Source organism: Osmerus mordax, chromosome 24 (genome assembly GCF_038355195.1).
Source record: "Osmerus mordax isolate fOsmMor3 chromosome 24, fOsmMor3.pri, whole genome shotgun sequence".
Taxonomy (NCBI): domain Eukaryota; kingdom Metazoa; phylum Chordata; class Actinopteri; order Osmeriformes; family Osmeridae; genus Osmerus; species Osmerus mordax.
In genome coordinates this window covers 8,598,655-8,618,522 of record NC_090073.1, presented here as the reverse complement: position 1 = coordinate 8,618,522, position 19,868 = coordinate 8,598,655, and the positions used below count along the sequence as shown (strand labels likewise).

Genomic DNA, 19,868 nt, shown 5'->3' with positions numbered 1-19,868 from the left:
CGCTGAAAAACGACACTTCATTCACCATGGCCAAGTTGGGTTGCTTAAAGGAGCAGTTTCACAATTTTTACTTGGGCTTGGAATATCTGAACTTCCTGTTACTTTAAATACGGTTGTTAATATTAAACAACAATTATTATTATTATTATCGTCTGCGTATCGCTTTTTATTATGTCAGAGAGAGATATGCTGATAAAGAGATGACCCGCTCTGAGTAAATGCGGTCATAAACCTATTTAATTCCTTTTCGGGTCCACACAGGAGAGGTCTACAATCTAAGACGATCCTTCACCGGGTTGGTTCACTTACTACAAAGCGTGTGTGTTAGGTTCTGCACCATTGTCTGCCAGCCCTTTCTCCCAAGTTAAGCTGCCGGCAACCGTGTAACCCACAGCAGTGTGATACTGAACAGGCTTGCAATAGGAGTTTTTATTACTTGTCGCCATGCTAATTGTTTTTAAGCGTGTGTCCTAGGGCAATATAATGGGGAAGGAGTCGGACAGGCCCAGGCCAATAGAGCCAGGAAACCGTTGGTAAGACTGTAAGCACTGTAAGCCTGCTTTGGTGATGCAAGCCTCAACCTGGAGGAGAGTCTATGGAGGCCTCAAGTCTCCACGTGTTTCTCTTCTGGTGAGATGAGTGTAACTATCATCACACTACTGACAGAGAGAGTTCAGTCTGGTGTTTTTTGTTGTTTTTGTTGTTTTTGCTGAGAGAAACTTTGGCCCACTTGACTCCTCCTCATGAGGGATATAGGTCATTAAATGATTTATTACGAACGGACCTGAAGATATGAACAGTTTTGAACAGTTCTCGAACAGCTCTTTGCTTTTTGCCCCCAAATTTCTCTCTCTCTCTCTATCCTCTATTGTTTTTACCTTTTCCCCTCTCTCTTTCTCTCTCTCTCTCTCTCTCTCTCTTTTTTTTTGTTCTCCCTGCACATATCCTCTTTTTGCTCTGCTTTCACCTTTCTCACTGAAACTCCTATGGACTTCCAATTCTCTTCTCTATGATGCAATTTGACAGGCTTCCCTCTGTCTGGGAGAAATCTCATTGATGTTGTCGACCGCGTGTCAGCAGGCCCAGGTTTGATTGACACTGCAGCAGGGTCTCCACGGGCCTCATTAGAGCACTGCTCCCCCTGGGTGTTTGTGTGTGTATGAGAGAGCTGGAGCCAGAGAGAGAGAGAGAGAGTGTGTGTATATGTTGGTGTGTGTGTGAGAGTGTGTGCATGTGAAAGAGAAAGAGTGTGTGGGTGCGTGGGTTGCGCATGAGAGTCAGCTTGTATGCGTGTGTGTGTGTGTGTGTGTGTGTGTGTGTGTGCGTGTGTGTGTGTGTGTGTGTGAGGGAGAAAGATTGTGCATGTGTTTGCACATTCGGACTGTGTCATTATGAAATGTGTGTATGGTGATCTTGAACAATAGAGCCCTGGTCTAGATTTCCACACAGCTCAGGTGAATACTTGCCCTTAAGGGTCGGTATCCATGTCCCCCTGCTGTCCAGCGTGCACACAGGTGTAGAATATAATACATGTATCCCATAAAGATGTTCCAAAATGATAACATAACCACAAAAGTTACTCCCACTAAACTATTTAATATCTGCTGGCATGCATATAATATGAAATATATGAGAAATTGGACGTCATTTTCAGTGAGGTATTACTATAGTAGTTCCTATTTTTACATGAGTAAACTATGTCTGAAGTATGACAGTATATGTAAATATAAATGTGTATGGAAAGGATCAACTGTGTCCCTGAAGACATAATTACCTTCATATTCACTGTTACTCACACACCATGCAACACTTATGAATGATTTATTGAATCAATAATGAAATTATCCTTGAAAAGTCAGCATAGTGACACAAACAGACGCCTATCTGCTCCTGAGCGAAATGTAAGAACTAAAAAACAGTGCTGCTGCCCGAACGGCCGTACAACTATGAATAATAGTGTACCATGCAAGGGCACCTTTCGGACACAATGAATACTAAATTACCTCTACAATGTGTACATCAATTGGATTACAGCTGTTCTGCACTGTGCTCCAGTGTTCCGAGTAAGGCTGTGTACAGCCTCTTCTTAAATGCCCTTCTAGAATGCTTCTTATATGCCCTTCTAGAATGCTTCGATCATTCCAGCTCTCTCCTTGGCTCGCGTGTTCCTGGAGGATTCGTTTTAACTGGGAGCTGATGAGAGGTCAGGAGAGATGCGAACAGCCACAATCTTAGCCCGAGGGCAGATCGACTGGTGGCCAGAAAATTTATTCAGAGGGTGCTGTCCCTGCATCTGCCTTACTTTGAAGTTTTTCCTCTCAACTCTGGCTTGTCGAACGTGACTATGTCTCCAGTGTTTCTCACAGAAAATATAGGGAGTGAGAGAGTGAGAAGAGAGAGAGTACAGCATATGTACAGGATATGTTTTTTGCGTTTGTTTAGAAATGTGTTTGTGTGTGTGCAGGCATGTGTGGTGACTGAAGAGTGGAGCGGGTGTAGGTGTGCCATCCTTGCTTTAACGAATTCAAGGTCATCCTTTCATGCCTTGCCAACCTTCGGTCAATCAGTTTCTGATCAAAGTGGTGCTTAATTCAGAGCTAATTCCCCCCTCACAATCCAGACTTTTTCTCACTGTTTTTGCGGCGTTAGAGGCACTGCTCTCTGTGTTGTGTTACAGGGAACACATCACGGCGATTGAGAGCCCAGTTATTCTCAGACTCGCATGTCCTGCTTCGTACGTTGAAGAGCAATTGCAGGCGAGTTCGACTCCACTCATCCCCGACATCCTTTTACTCTGTCACCCTTCCTCGGGTTAAAATCTCAATCCGTCGTTTACGATTTCAAAGTCTTCTCGAATCCTAGTTTCCTGATCAGTGATCAAGGCCACGCTCCCTCCGTAGATCTGGGGGAAGCTGCATCCCAGCTGGATCCAATACGCCTTCTCTTTCTCCCATCTCCTCCCCAGCGCTTGCTGGGCGTGGCAGCCTCACGGCTCATGCCATCATGCATTTCATTAAGTAACATCATATCCGTTTTCTCGAGAGAAAGGAGTGTTTTTTAAGATGCTATGGGTGTGTGTGTGGTATTTAAGATTGTGCGAGGACACTATATTAGATGACAGGTTTTATTGCCCCGAGGGTGGAACTGAGACAATGAACCAGGAGAAGAGTTGAAATAAAATACAAATGTTTCAGTGTTCAGAGTTTCAGATCTCTTCTGTTCCTGTTTGAGGTTTGTGTTACAATGCGAGGATGTCCTCACAACATACATGTGCTTGTTAAGATACCTGCCCTGCACAATTACAACGCATCGATGCACAAGCCTTTCGACTCACACAACATATACAAGGAAGAGCTACGAAAGCTTTTCAACTCAGACAAAATGCACGAGCAGGAGCAAATATGATTTTACCAATTTAAAGCCGATGTATAGCTATAGAATTAGTACATCTCTCTCTCTCTCTGTCTCCATGTCTCCCTCCCCCTCTCTCTCTCTCTTTCTCTCTCTCTCTCTGATTCCTTCTGACACAGAGCGTGCTAAATTAAAGGACTCCCTAAAAGATTGTCAAGATGAGGGGGGGAGAGGAAGATCAAACATGTATCAGTGTGTGCTCCTTTGTGGGTTGCCTACAAGTGCGCAGGGCTTTGATTGAACTACCTGCTCGCATTCTCTGTGTTGGAGAGGAGGCTTTTAAGGAACATTATTTCTGTGAACTTCAAAGCCTGCCAAATGCACTCTCCGTCTGAGTGAGCGGCCTCTTGAAAACGTCCTTATATTTTCCAAATGGACAGGAAGAGGCCCTCGCCGGCATTGAGGTGATGTTAATGCAGTACTCCGCTTGTTTTCCCCATAACCCTGTTTGTCCCTGGTGAACGATTGTGCACCAGACTCCCCAGTGTGTAGCGCATGCAAAACTCCCAAAGAGCGTGCTGGTCTTGGCGCAACTGATGACCAACTAATGACACAATTGTCACGTGTCTGGCAACAGATATTATTTTTAAACCGCGAAAGTTTTGTCTTGTACAGAACATATTAGTCAGTATTCAGTTCATTGAGGTATAACTAACCATGTACTTACTGTAAGTTGCTCTGGGTAAGAGCGTCTGCTAAATGACTAAATCTAAATGTAAATAACTGAATTTAACAGCAGTTAGCACACACATACATGTAAATAAATGAGACATGTAGGACTTGGAGCAGGCACACATTGAACAGTCCAGTCTATAGATCTCCATGATAGCCTACTCATCTATAAATACCATGAGCCGTTTTATTGATCCAGTTAACGTGACTGGTTACAAGGCCAGAGTGTTTAAATGTCTGTGTTATCTCAGCTGAGGATGCACTGCACAGTTCCTCAGAGAGCTGGAGGTCCTTTCCTGTGATGTAACCCCTACAGGAGCGAGAGGCTGTTGACTTTATTTAATATGTCCGCCAGATTTTTTATGAGTTTTACGTGCACGAGATGGTTTGCATTATGTATGAAACTTGGGCCGAGGCATGGATGGCTGCAGACAGCTGGAAGTAACTCGAGCCTCTCGGTCACTTATCAGCTCTGGCATCCCTGCCATTTCCCATAGCAATCCTCCGACCAGAAGAATCCACCCTTTGTTTCCACCTCTGTGGGCCCTGTGTTAACCCAGCAATGCCTTTCTGATTGTTGCCGAGATATTCAAGAAAATGGTTGATTTGTCTTTGTCCGTCCTAAACCAGCAGTCTTGTGATATCCCAGCTTCGGTGCGTGTGTGAGGCGTGCATGTCTGCGAGCATGCCTGCGTGCATGCCTGGAAGCTAGCGCGTTGAGGGGCATGAGGGTCCGGGGAGGTGGAGGGGGGGGGGGGGGGGGGTTATGGGGAGTCGTAGCTGTGGTTGAGCAGAGAGCCACTGCACCTGCCCTGTGTGTCAACAAGGAGTCTGGAGCACACACTCGTGTTAAGAAGTGGCTGCCACACCAGCGGGCCTCGGCCAAAGCTGCTTTGGTTTTCTCAAAGACAACAATGCCCACACTGCTTTGTGGCTAAGTCTGCATCACAATGCTATCAGCCGGGCGCCTGGTCGGTGTGCCTGGTGCGTTTGGCCTGCGGATTATCGGAGCACTCCTCGCACGGGCACTCTGGGCTTCCTCGTGTCCTCTGTTTTTGTGGGTCTCCAGTTTCCAGGATGCTGGCTGACTGTCTGTTTTACACATAGAGACAGGCTCCCCAGTGGGGGGGTGCATGGAGGCTACAGGGGTGGTTGGAAAGAGGTCAGGGAGAGACTGTTATGCTATTTCCTTTCTCTGGCCTTGGGAAACTGCACCGCAAGTCTCATGCATATTTTTAGTGTCCCTGCCGTTTTATCATTATTTTTTTGTTAATGCGAATCTAGGAGAAAGCACAGATTTCTTCGACTTTATGGTAGTTCTCATTTCTCTCGTGGATTGCTTTTTTTACCCGTTTTGTCTTTTTTATCGTTACATATTTTACGTGGAGAGTTCCACGTCCAGAATATAGTCACTTGGTATAAAGCACGAGGTCTGGAAGACATCATCTTTATTTGTTTGAGTGTAAAACTCCATAGAATCTCATTACCTTTGTCTGGCATGTACCTTATCCTCCACAGGAGTCCGATAGTTTGTCTACAGCTGGGGGTTTGGGTGTGGAGGGAATGCATGTTGTGGAAAATAAGTCTTGCTGTTATTCCTGGACTCTCTCCGAGGGTCGGTTAGACCAAGCTAATGCGAACAGGAAAAAATCTCTTTACCCTCATCACAGATGTTGTCGAATTTATTAGCTCAGAGTACACACGTGGTTGTGAAAAAAATAACCTTAAGCGGTTAATTTCTGTTGGTGCAGGACGATACAGTCAGTTCTTGTTTACTGAAGTTGCAATGTTTGACTGGTCTTATTGTTTTTCTGTTCTGGTATTGAATTACTCTTCTGGCATGGTGCTGCTGTCTTGGTAAGACACGTCAGGATAATCAGAGAAGTTTTTCGCGTTGAGCTCACCCCTCTCACCCCTCTCTCCCCTCCTCTCCACTCTTCTCAGGACCATGAAAGATATTCATGGGATGGACTCAGTGAGGAAGAATGCCATATAAAATTGCTGAGTCGTCATGCCCGTTGACGTTCAGCCTGCCTTCACAAGTTAACCGTCGGAACGTCCAATGGCAGAGGAGATAGTCTCCCTTAGACGTGTCGTACCTGCTGCGCCACATTCCTGCAAGTGCCCCACTTCATCACCTCACCCTTTCTCTCTCTCTTTCTCTCTCCCTTTCTCTCTCCTCTCCCTCTTTCTCTCTCTCTCTCTCTCTCTTTCTCCGGTGTGTCCAGAGAGCCAAGTCCCTTGCATATATACCCCAGGAATATTGTGTATTTCAGTTTTTGGTATATTTGTATATTTATATGTGGCTTGTACCCACAGACTCAAACAAACTGTTTTCACATCATTAACGTTGACTGCCGCGTCAAAGCACCACTGTTAGACAATAAACAACAACAGCAGCAAGGCGTCTAAAGTGCTTAGCGTCCTAACTGAAAACATATTTGTGCACGAGGAAAACTGTTTTTAACCAGACTGTTATTTCACTACTTATTCTGCAACGCAATTATCACTTGGTGAAAGAGCTTAAAATGTGCCAATAAAAATAAAGTAATTTCTGTTTAGCTCTAGCCTGATTCTCTCGAACACTTCGCCTGCAGCTGGGCCTTCCTCTGGAAAACAAACAGACCTTTGCAGCTGCGGTCCTCAAGACAGCAAAAAGGGGAATTTTAATCCTGTTATTTTTTTTTTTGTGGTACTTTGGCACCGGTCAGATTTATTCGGTCGTAAAGAGAGAAAAAGCAGCCCGGCATTTGAGTGAGTGAGGGAAGCAGGGAACCAACTCGTGCCAGATCCAGCAGTCGACTTAAAAACACACCGGAGCAGGAAATGAATACCGAAAGGTCAAAGTGCAAGGAGAACATTCGAACCACGCTCTGATAGTAGATAGCTAGCATACCTAGATCGGACAGATAGCCACACACATTCATGACACCGACTCATTCTGACAACTCCAAGGACTGGGATTGTTGAGGGCAAACCTACCAGACCCGTCACCGAACGAGTCTGACGGGGGCTGGGCTCCACTGACACACAGACAAAGCCATCGTCCAATCTTTAACGTTCATCTCTCAGATCTGCTTCCTTTCAGTTGGACAGGAAACCAAACTATACCGGCAGGCCCCCAAAAACATGTCCAGCTGTCACTTCTTCCAGACCACCGACCTCCAACTGACACCACAGACCGGGTGAGGTATCAGTTGAGAGGGTGAGAGGGTGAGGGTCAGGCCTCCAGGAACATTCTAGATCCGTAACACAAACTCCAAGCATCGGCTTCAGAATGGCCCGTGGACAGAAGATGAGTGGCGTCGCATGTGACACCTAAGCTCCATCGCTCTACGCTCACACAAGCTCGGTCATTTCACCCTTTGCTCACGCCTGTTCTTCGTGAGCACAAAATCTTCATCCACCAATCCCCAAGCTTTCGAGATCCATTGAATGACCTGTAGCCGTTGAGTGCTAGCCATGCACCGAATTTATAAACGTTAGAAGCCATTCCTTCACTCATACCGAATGATAGATCGACATCCAGCCTTAAAATGTGTTCAGAAACACGCTTCACGTGTCATATTCTTCAGATAACAGGTCAGGGAGTCAGGTGGCTGAGCGGTTAGGAAATCGGGCTAGTAAACAGAAGGTTGCCGGTTTGATTCCCCACTGTGCGAAAATGATGTTGTGTCCTTGGGCAAGGCACTTCACATTTACATTTAGCAGACGCTCTTATCCAGAGCGACTTACAGTAAGTACAGGGACATTCCCCCCGAAGCAAGTAGGGTGAAGTGCCTTGCCCAAGGACACAATGTCATTTTTGCACTGCGGGGAATCGAACTGGCAACCTTCAGATTACTAGCCCGACTCCCTCACCGCTCAGCCATCTGACTCCCTACTTCACCCTACTTGCCTCGGGGGGAATGTCCCTGTACTTACTGTACGTCACTGGATAAGAGCGTCTGCTAAATGTGAAATGTGAGATAATACCACCACACCATGCGCCAAGCTGATGAAACTTTGGCCAATGAGCATCTGGAATATCACACACTGCTGCATCCTTGCTCCATAAACAAGATGAATGTGTCTGTGAGAATGTCCAGCACACAGACTCATGTTAATCCCCCTAGACAGGGCCCTAAGGACAGGCTGGAGGGCTCTAAATCTCTACGATTCGAATCCAGGTGGGTTACCCAGGACTGGACTAAGAGGGAGATAGATAATTCACTTCTTCCCCACAAATCAAATAGAATGTTTTTAACATGGTTTTTAATATTGATGCGGTTTTTATTTGAGATTCACTTTGACACACACACGTATGCATGAAAACCCTCACACACACACACACACAAACACACGTACAATTCTTCACATTCTATCCACTTCCATCCACCACACACTTGTTTCTCTTCTCGGTGGGGTGCCTGCAGGACCCCTCAGTCTCTACAGCCCAAGAAGGAGCACCCTAACCAGGCACGTAATGGCTCCCCGGAGCCCGCTGCCTGCAGAAAGGCTAGTGGCTTTCAGTGGAGCTCTTCATCATCACGACTGCGATACCAAATGATACAAAGTGCTCGGTTTGCTGTGTGTGTCATAGTTTAAATCTAGTGGGACTTGTTTTTTTTTCCTGCGTAGTTGTGATGCGGTTCAGTCATTTTTGTTCCGGTGTTACGTAATTCAAAAGCTATCTTCAACACAAAGTGGGATGTTACGTTTCATATTCAGATGATGAGACTGCTCTTTTACAGTTTTATTGATTGTTTTAGATGGGCTTCACAGAGCGTCTCAGCTGAGACACAACTCTGTGGAAAGACAAGACAGAAACAAGCCTCTCATACTTGTTCTTCTGTTTAATGGACTGTCTCCCTCCAATTTGCCGGTCAAGAAGCCAAATCCTCAGTTCTGTGGAAAGGCATGTGTACTACGTGCCTCATCGAAGAAAAACACCATACTGAAGGAACTCACAAAGACACACAAAGGCTGCAAAGAGAGAACCCTAATGGCAAACTGACCACAGGCAATCAGGAAGTTTATAATGAAACGGTCAGTCGTCCTATTGTATTTTCAAAACCCTGCTTTTAGTTTCCTGAAACTCTTGAAACGCCGGTGTTCTGGAGAGAAAGCGAAAGACAAGAGCGAAAGGGAACACTTTTTTACTTATTCTCTCTTTTTTTTCATGCTTCACGCCAACCCCTCACCTCCCCCTTTAGGCCTTTAGGAGCATCCTGTGACCTTCGACCTCCAAGACAATAGAGTCCAGGACGTTTCCCAGTGAGCCGCCACGTAGGCAACAACAGGAACATGAGGGGTGCTCCTGGGAAACAAACTGTTTATTGTGAGGCAGGATGGACAGGGCCCTCAATCTCACCACTCTCTGACTTTCGCACACACACACACACAGACACACACACACATAGGCACATACAAACACATAGACACACACACACACATAGGCACACACACCCATATAGCCACCCACAAATACCACCCACCCTACACATCTGCACACACACACACACACAAGTCCTCTCACCTTGTCAGATGATTTATGTACTTCACAAAGCACAAAATTAAGTTGTTTGATTTACTTTGTTGCCTTGTGTTTGTTATCTGATCAGATATATTTTATATGTGATATTTTGGTCTCCCTTCAGGAAAGGAAAAGATGCAGGAGACACTTTTGTGTGGGTGTGTGCACGTTTGTGTGTCTGTAAATGTGTGTGTGCGTGTGTGTGTGTGTGTGTGTGCATGTGTGCATGGTGAAAAAGGTTAATGAGGATACAGGACATTATTCCTTTCAGCTGGGAACAGTTACTTTCATGAAAATACATGATCTAAACAGATTTTAGGCCTTCGGTTCTCTGCGGTATTTCTTTCTTTGGCGACGTTGAGTTTCCGTCTTGGGATCACTTCACTTGTACCCTTTTTGTTGTCCTCGAGTCATGAAGTAAAAAGACCTTGTCTGTCTTTTGTTGTTTTTATTCAATAAGGCATAAAAAGCCCTCTGTTTGTCTTTGGTTTCAAGGACACAGTCAATAGGGGAGGAACCTGCCTTTGTGAAGACAGAAAAGTGCCAGTTCTTACCAAGCCCCGTTTTTTTTCATACAGAATCAATCCAACTATAAATCATCCCTCTGGAATGTAATCACCCCAACTTGGGAATGCGAGCGAACTCTCATCTCTGAAGTGATGCTATCGCACCAAATACAAATTGATAGGTTGAACTATGACCTTTTCCACACACGTCTCTTCATCAGACAAGGATAGTTTGCTTTAAAGTGTGCGATTAAATTATTACTGTGTTTACAATGCCTTTTTCACAAACGGTGTGACCTATCTTGGGGTTAGAGGGTTTGCATGTTGGATATTGTGTTTTCGAAAAACGTACTGGGGTGCGTTTCCCGAAAGCGTCGTAAGCCTAAGTTGATCGTAGAATCCATCGTAGGACGAATCTTAGTTTTACGGGCCGTTCCAAAAGACATCGTAGCTAAAGTGTCTCTTGAAAATTCGTAACTCTTGAAAGTGCATAGATTAGCCTACGAGCATGTTTGGGAAACGCACGTAAGAAATATCGATGGTTTCGTTTTTTGCTCGATCGTTGCTACGGGAAACGCAGCCCTAGCGTGGACAAACGCAGTTTTCCGTTGCAAAAACCCTTTGAGTGTGTTTAGGATCACCTGACATATATTATGTACATATGTCATCAACTCTCACAGAGCCAAGTTCCCCCCCCCCGCCCCCCAGGCCGGCCACATCCAGGGCAGACTTTCTTTCCCAGTACAATAGTGTGTGTGTGTGTGGGTGTGTGTGTGTGTGAGAGAGAGATCCTTAAACAGCACACCAGTGAAGCATTACAAAGCAAGAGTGTGTGTGTTGTGATGATCAACTCTGGCGCAGCCTAGCATCGCCGAGTGTCAACAAGGCAGCCAGACTTCCCAAACCGAGAGGAACTTTCTCATCTCTCGCCCCCCGTTTTCCCTTGTCATCACACGGCCGTGGCAGGTCAGGTACCTGGCTGTTAGTTTACGTTTCGAGTGGATGTTCCTTTTTTCTTCTGATTACACACCATGAGCGTTATTTGGTTCTGCCACAGTCTGTCTGTTCTAGAGGAAATCCCTCCTTTGTTTCTCAAGGAAGCTCAGCAAAATGGAAGAACCTGAATATGCCATCAGAACTGGAACAGCTGGAAGGCATTAGCCAGTGCTCACACAGTGACTGTTCCCATGCAGAGACAGCAGAAGTCCGTTAGTTAATGCTCTGGCCCTCTCATTGCCTAAGACACTGGGGAGTGTGCATTGCAAGGGTAGGCTATAAAACAGCTTCTTTGGAGAGTCCAATGTCAGAGTTTTAGTTGAACTGACTGGGGTGGTTGCCAGGTTTCAACATCCCATATTGATCCATAAACATGTTCTTGTGAGGTTTTGGTGTTCTATGGAATGTCACAGGAGTTGTGTGTTCCAGAAGCTGTGAGAAGTGTTGTGTTCTAGAAGCTCATCGTTTTTTTCAACTGGGATTAGTCAACCTGGGTTTTTAAACACTGAGTATGGGTGGGGGACAGGGGTGGGTGGGTGGGGGCTGGTGTTAGCCAGGTCTGACACCATGATGGGGGAGAGGGGGGGGGGGGGAAGGGTCAGGCAAATAAACGCAAGAGAGGGAGGGGGCCGACTGCTGTAATTACTGTCACAATGGTCTGCTGATGGCATGCTGATGTAATCCTACAAAAGACAATGGGCATCTGCTAACAATGTTTCTGATGGCTCCATTTGATTTGGCACCCTTCCTGTTGACAATCCCTTTGGTCGTTGTCATGTATAACACCCTGGAGAGTATATGGGATTAGCTAAAGGTAACTTCATTAATGCAAAGTGTAACTGATTCTGAACCCGTCCACAGACCTTTCTAACTCCTATGGGATGTTAAACACTGTTCCTGGCATAAATATCCACAGGTATGTTAGTGTATATTTGTGTAATAGATGGCTTGAAAGCTTCAGTGTGACTCATAACAGTTTTAAATCCAGGGCTAAGGTTACCAGTACTGTAAACAAATAAACAAGGATAGATTGAGCAAGAATCCCAGGTTTTTAATGAGACACCCATTCACCGGTAAACCAATTAGACCAATTGAACGCTCTTCTGGTAACTGTTAAATAAAATAATGCCATTTAATGAGTACATCCCAGAGGTAATGATTGTTTATACCGCTGAACAAGCTTTGCGTATCTGAACATGCCCCTTTTACAACAAACCCATGCAGGCGACCATCTCCTCTCCTGCACCTCCTGGTCTGAAGTTCCACTCTAAAACAAGGAGGGACACAAAGTGATGATATTATCTTACACTGAAGGCCTCGTAAAAGATGTCCAGAAGAAATTTTTATTTCAAAGTTTCTATACTTGTCATTATGAAAACAAACATTCATGTACGGCGGTTAGAATTAGAGTACAGTAGGGCTTTTCACTGAGACGTATACTGTACATCCAAGCCCCTGCTTTCGGCTAGGTCGCCCATAAAGGAGCCCACGCACTTGATAGTTGGACCCAGACAGGCAGATAAAGATCATGCTTATGTGCTGACAGGGATATGAGGAGCACTAAAGGACTGATTCAAGATACTTTGACCGGGTCAAAGAGTCATCAGCTGCCACCTAAACATTGACAAACAAAATCAAATCAGAGTCAAGGAAATGAGTCATGAAACCACACAGAATGTCCCCTTTTCATGAAGGCAGTCCAGAGAAGCATGACACTGTGTAGAGTTGCTGACTTCACCCTGATACATGAGAATTGGCTGTGCACCATTGTAAGTGCATAATCAAATCAAGAGCATTGATACAATGAGTGTACAAAATATCTCCTTGCACTGGGCACAATGGGGCATTGTTTCATACGAGACGCTCTTAGAAAGCCCACAGAAAAGCCAAGGTACAGAGCCTCCCGGGGTTTTCAGAGGAGAGCTTGTCCTCCGCAGTAATTGGTTGTGCTTTTATTGGATAATTCAGACATCAGCAGGACCCATTTAAAACGACTGTTAAAATGATTGTGAACACATGCGCGTTGTCGTGGCAACCTCGGGAAAATTACTACGGAGAGGAAAATAATGGACGCGAGCAAAGAAAATATAGCTTGGTTATGAGGACTCCAATAAACACACATTTTTTGGAGGCAGACGAAAAAGAAGAAAATATATTGAATTCTCTCGGTCCAACAAACTGAAAAGTTTTTATTCTGCTGTCCACCCTACATGACATCACCACATTCAGCTGCGTGAGAGAGGTCAACTGCACCGCAGGCCTCGTATCGTAACCACCCTGTGCATATCCATACCTGTACACTTCTGTTTGGATCTGTAGGCATTGACAGTGTAACTAAAAACTCTCAACTGCATTTGATTGGGGGAATTTCCCTTACAGCTGGTAACGGGTCACCAGTGAGTTTCACTCTCTCCAGTCATATTCACATCCCATCGCATCATTCATGTAATCTACCATATATGTGTGGTAGGCTACACAGTAAAGACTAATGAAAAGGATTTATAAGAAGGAAACAGTACAGATTTATCAGTGGGCTCTTTCACTGAAAGATGAAGACCAACCAAGAGTGAAGGGATTGACTGGTGTGGCCTTGTCAGACCTTTTTGTGGCCTCTACTGGCCAAGACCTGAACTGCAGCCTGCACTGTTGAGTGAATCTGATTACATAGACCCCGAGGACAGATGGGTCATTGAGAGCGCGGAGATGAGCAAACAATAAGATATTATCTGGAGGAATCTCTAGCTTTCCAAAGGAAAATAGTCCTTCTCAGTGTCACATTGACGATAGGATCCTCAACCTGACATTGAATCAGCCATTTAAGAATAATGGACACAGCCAGCCATTCATAGACACTCACTAAAATAATGAGAGGTCTTTTTTCACCCTTGTTTAAGACGAATAAAGACAAACTCATGTGGCTTTGCAAGGCTAGGCTCCGCAGAAATTGGAGCATGCCAGCTGACTCACAGACGAATACGTCTTTACAATGGCTTGATACTGACTGAACAATTCCTAGGCCTATCATTGTGCTGTTTGACAAAGACGGTAAATAGATCTAATATACCGGTCGAATATATACATTTCGATGTGTGGCAGTTGACTGTTTTTGTCGTTTGTTTGTTTTGTATTTCTTACCATTTAAATAATAATGGGTCGTGAAGTGGTCTTATGATAAAACACATGAAAGGAGAGAAAACATTGCTATGATTTAGCAGCTCTTATGTAACATAATAACGATACAAAGAATATTATTTACTAGGGCTGGAACATGTATTTGATTTCATATAAATATTGTCTGTTGAACTGTGGATATGGACGACGAGCGCCAGTGTATATTTTCTTCTGTTGTTAGTAGATGAGTTCCTCTGACTGAGCTCCAGTTTGTCTTCTGTCAAACAGCGCTATCTTGTGGTTTCCACCAAGGCTCACATCGTTATATTCTGTTATTTGAGCAAATCTATGACATGATATGGGACATGTAATTCGATCAGCTCTTTGGCAAACCAAGAAGTAACATATTCCTCCTAGACATTTACATTTCAGAGAAAGCGAGAAATACCGACTGAATTAGCTTTGAGGGCCGTGAAGCACAAGGTTGGAGAGCAACATGATACAACATCAAATCAGTTAACCAAACCCACTTAGTCAATACAAAGCATCAGTACTTTACTTAACTATTCATTTGTATTTCGGACAACTTTTAACTTTCACTCCTTAAATGTATTATTATTATTTTTAAGTTTTCAAAGGTTGAAAAAATAATTTGGAAAAAAAGTTTCTAAAAAATATGAACAAATGGTTGTTGTTGTTCATACACATATTGTTTACAAATAGTTAACCATCCCTCATATATTTATATATATTTTATTTGATGTCTGTTCATTTTGTGTTCTCTACTCTATAAGATCGTGACATTTTTTTTGTCATTGTTTTTTCTCTGTATTTTTTACTGAAAAAAAAAGAAAACCAACTACTGAAAAGTAGGCTCACAATGTGTCAGCTGTTGTGTCGCTTGTCTCGCGATATTACCGAAACACTCTGCCAGCAGCCTTGTCAGCCTCCAGTGGGTAAAGGAAAGGGGGGTGAAATAGCATACTAGCTTTCAAGCAAAACCGACACCAAGAATTAACATTTTACCGTGGAAAGAAACTGCTCTTTCAACGGAATAACGTAACGATTGTTACATGATTTATGTTTACACAAGGTGTCTTGCTTGATAGCAACATTAACTGAACCCAAATCGTTTGTGCCAAGTGTGTAAAAGAGCTGTATCTGGCCAAAAATACGAGCAATGGCGTTGAAAAGAATTCAAAAGGTAAGTGTTATTATTTGCCTGTTTCTTCCTCACACTTGCAGTAGCTAGCCTAGCTGACGTAAGGCAGTCGTTGTCACCAGTCCTGCTTTTTTAGCTAACCTTACTGCTAGCTTGTGACATTTCATTGAGCAAGCACTTTGCTAGGCTATATTTGTGGCCCCTGGAGGACTTGACAGATAGACAAAGACGTGGAACCAATGGAGGCCTTTTGCTGTTGACGCATTACATGCTAGCAAATATTGCTGTTAGCTTGCTAACGTTATGGTAGATAGCATAGCTATATGGCTTGTCAGAGTTGATCGGCCAGCTATAAGCTAATACATAGCTAGTCTTAGCTTAGTGTAGCTAAGGAAAGCTAGCTTGGCTAGTAGCTAACTAGCGCTGGCCCTGGTATTGATTTCGATACGCTGACTTGTTTATTTTGCCACCACGCTCTCGTTAAGTAGCAAGTCATGCAGTTCTGTTTGGACGAATAAGAAAAACAACAATGAGACTATTTATTATATTTTCTATATCGGTCATTATGAATGGTTCATCAGGAAGCTGCTGCGCACGCGTTGCTTTATGACAGCTGTTTGCAGGTTGCCAAAAACTCAACTCCAATGTCAATGTTGCCATATATGGAATGGTAAATGGGGCAGTAGAACAGGCGGGTGTATTTATAACAGAATGGATAGTGGTCTTCAAAACAGATATAACATGTATTTATCAAGTTTTTTTGTTCCCCTCCCCACTAAGCTATGTCCAATACAGTTGGTGTTGCACTGAGAACATAGATCAATAAATAACTTTGCAATTGTTTAATTCATTAGGTTATTATCTGTGTGGTTTGATATTACACCATGAACCAATATCTTATAATTACCACTAGCACGTATCAGGACAGTTGGACTATGTTTGTTTTCAGTGTTCCAGTGAGGGCCTGAGTGAGTGGGCATATTCAATGTAAAAATTCCAGAGGCCCTCAGTGGTGGTTTTGTCAGGAACAAACCGCCACTGCGAACCGTTTTTTTCCATTTCAACAATAATAAAACGATAAGAGCCATGTAATTTAGAAGACCAGTATTTATTTGATCATTTATGTAGACCAAGGCCTCAGGTCTTTTATTGAAGAACATTCTCCAGCTAACGTTAAGATGTTGTTTTAATCGTGTTTCAGGAACTGACAGATCTGCAGAGGGACCCTCCGGCTCAGTGCTCCGCTGGCCCTGTCGGAGACGACCGTAAGGAACAACACAGTGTTTATGCGTAGCTCATGAAGAGAGGTTTCCACTTGGGAGTATTAGTCAGAGCCTCCTCGGGACGAGCCTGTGCGCTTTAGAGACCAGCTTGTTCGTTTTTGTGCGATGTACGTTTCAGCATTAGAGTCTGATGAAGCGGTTTGTTGTAGCTGCAGCTGGGGTCAGCGCTAATGTGCTGTTTCTTTTTCAGTGTTTCACTGGCAGGCCACAATAATGGGCCCGGTAAGTGGATACCACACACTGTGTCATCATAAGTGTTTACCACATTTGATATTCAAATGATTTAGTCACCATTCCTGCTGAACAGATACAATGATTTGTTTGTTTTTTTTGGTCCTATAGAACGACAGCCCTTACCAAGGAGGGGTATTCTTTCTGACTATTCATTTCCCCACAGATTATCCCTTCAAACCACCAAAGGTGAGTGGGATTACTCTGGAGATTAGAAGAGGATTACAACTCGCATTGGTAGCTAAAGACAATCTGCAGCTAAAGATGTTATGAAATGCTGATGTCTTTTGCAGGTAGCGTTCACGACGAAGATCTACCACCCCAACATCAACAGCAATGGAAGTATCTGCTTGGACATACTGAGGTCACAGTGGTCACCTGCCCTTACAGTATCAAAAGGTAAATACGATTATTTGTAGATTTCTTTCCTCTGTTTAAAAAAATAAATAAAGTTGTGTGTTTTTCTCCAGTTGGGCTGGTTGTGTAGATGGATGTGGGGGAGGAGTGGCCGTGGGGATTGCGTGACAGTGGCTCCTTTGCCTCATGGCTGGAACCGAGTTTGCTTGGTGGTACACTTTTACATTTAGTCATTTAGCAGACGCTCTTATCCAGAGCGACTTACAGTAAGTACAGGGACATTCCCCCCGAGGCAAGTAGGGTGAAGTGCCTTGCCCAAGGACACAACGTCATTTTGGCACGGCCGAGAATCGAACTGGCAACCTTCTGATTACTATCCCGCTTCCCTAACCGCTCAGCCACCTGACCAAAAGTCAGCCACCTGACTTTTACCCTCGTTCTGTGTATTGTTTTGGTTCTACGAAGGGTCATTAAAGAGTTAGTAGGAGCAGTTATCGCAGTGGGAATCTGCCGGTCATGGCAATGGTCAAGACCAACCGGTTGTCATAGCAATGGACGAAAGCCAGCCTATGTATTGTGTGTAGGTGTACCGCAAGTATTCAGTCCCCCTGAAAAAATGAAAGGATTCGCATATGGATTGGTTACCTCAGGTGTGCTTTGTCACTCCCACAGAAATGTCTTTGGGTATTTATCAGTCGAATCCGGATGCTTCCTGTGTGAGAGATTCGAACCGTGTCTAACGTCCCATTTCGCTCTCATTCCTTTACAGTCCTCTTGTCAATCTGCTCTCTGCTGTGCGACCCAAACCCAGACGACCCGCTGGTACCAGAGATTGCACACACTTACAAGGCGGACAGGGAAAAGTATGTTTGTCGTTAATGTGCAGGATCAACGTCACGCCCTGCTTGATGCAGTTTCAGTGCCGGAAGCACAAAACAAACAAATATATATCATCTTTTTTTTGTTTTTTTTTCTCCTCTAGGTACAACAGACTAGCGAGAGAATGGACACAGAAGTATGCAATGTGAGTGCCTGTGACATGAAAAGTCAAGCAGCGAATAAACCAGTTTATTAACAGAAGGCTAAACGAACAAGAGGGAGGGGGTGGGGGGGAGGGGAGCGAGGGAGGTGGGGGGGGGTCAGGGGTCGGGGTTCGTCAACACACTGGTCCGAGAAGGAAGAGCTTGAACAAGGAATCGTGCCACCTGGCTGCTACGTGCTAAGCTGCTGCCGTGTGTTGCCGGTCTTGACTTGTTCCGGATCTTCTAAGCAGAACCCGAGGAACTGTTCTAAGCACTCGCATACAGAACTGGATACTCCACATCCACACACCCAGACTTAACTATTACTACTACTATTGTGATTCTTCTTCTTATTATTATTATCAGTGTTACTATTCATACTCTTATTATTGCGATCACTGTTGTTTATTATCATAATGATATCATTGTGTTACTGAATGCTGAAAGGTTTGGTTGAATAGGGAGGGGACTATTTCCCCCTCCTTTCAAAGGTACTGTTTGTCCTTCTGGATGTCCTGTATTACTGTATGCTCATGTATTCAGTGGCCTTTCTGTATTATTATTGTAATAATCTCTCAGACGTTAAATGTGCAATTGAGGCAGACTGCTCCGCATGGCTGTTAGCAGCAGCGTGGTTCTGTGACTCCACCTAAGTCTGGGGAAGGGCTTTCCTTGTGAAGCTCTCCCGCATCGTCAAAAAATAATAATAATAATGTGAAATAATTAAGATGGTTGTTTAATCTTTCCCTATGAGCCAATTTGTTTATTATACTCAGCATCTGGAAGTGTCGTAAATTCTGTGAAATTGCAGCAAAACAGCTTAGTGAACCACTATCAAGGATATCTGTCCTTAGTGGGACTGTCAGGACTAATGGGCACAAGGCCCCAGAGAATGTTCTGGAACTTCTGCCACTGCGGTTGGCCATGCTAAGATCCACACAGGGCTGCTACAGCTCAGCTGTACGAGCTCTGCTACTCCCAGCCATACACACCGGCGGGCCGCCGCCTGAAAGCAGTGGCTCAGGTATTTAGCCAACGCGTCTGCCTGTGACGGGGCACTGCAGAGACCCGCGGTGTGATGGGACAACCAACCTTGTCTGCACGTGGAGATGCTGCTTTAGACTGAAGTTGTCTTTGGAGACGCAAGCCGAGATGGGTCGTTCATCGTCTTTAGACCTTTCCAACTTTTTTTGTCATTATCACAGCTTATTTTACTGTATTACACTTGGAACTGAATGTGAATGTTTTTCAACAACAACAAAAAAGACGCTTTTGTTCATGCTGTGGACAGATACTGCACGTGCTACTGTGGTCTGATTAGAATTTGACATTGGTTATAGTGGGAGTCCTTTTTTTCTGTTAAGACGGGTGTTTGAAGAGACTACAAGATAAAAAAAAAAAAATGTTGCAGAACTATGAATTTTGATTATTTAAAAAAGAAAAAAAAACGTAGAGTAGTTAAGTTTTACTTCTCTTGGTTTCTAGTGACGTTTCACTAAATGTGTCCCATGTTTTCTAGATGTTTTGGCAATAACTTCAGCCATGGCAGTTGCAAATGCCAAACACAGCAGATGTCATGAGATGTCATTTTCTTCACCTCAA

General features: G+C 44.2%; 1 protein-coding gene across 1 annotated transcript; it reads left to right on the top strand.

Annotated features, from left to right (window-relative positions):
* Positions 1 to 15,164: 15,164 nt before the first annotated feature.
* On the top strand, positions 15,165 to 18,342 carry ube2d4 (ubiquitin-conjugating enzyme E2D 4 (putative)). Its single transcript, XM_067227663.1, has 7 exons — positions 15,165 to 15,415; positions 16,575 to 16,638; positions 16,847 to 16,878; positions 16,999 to 17,076; positions 17,181 to 17,286; positions 18,014 to 18,107; positions 18,227 to 18,342. The coding sequence occupies exons 1-7, from the start codon at positions 15,392 to 15,394 to the stop codon at positions 18,270 to 18,272; spliced, it is 444 nt and encodes a 147-aa protein (XP_067083764.1). The 5' UTR covers positions 15,165 to 15,391; the 3' UTR covers positions 18,273 to 18,342.
* The last annotated feature ends 1,526 nt before the right edge of the window (positions 18,343 to 19,868 follow it).

Bases quoted from the DNA above. Each gene is read 5' to 3' on its own strand.
- ube2d4 (XM_067227663.1), top strand. From the start codon at position 15,392: ATGGCGTTGAAAAGAATTCAAAAG. The intron at 15,416-16,574 runs GTAAGTGTTATT...ATCGTGTTTCAG, and splicing joins CGTTGAAAAGAATTCAAAAG to GAACTGACAGATCTGCAGAG. The intron at 17,287-18,013 runs GTAAATACGATT...ATTCCTTTACAG, and splicing joins TGCCCTTACAGTATCAAAAG to TCCTCTTGTCAATCTGCTCT.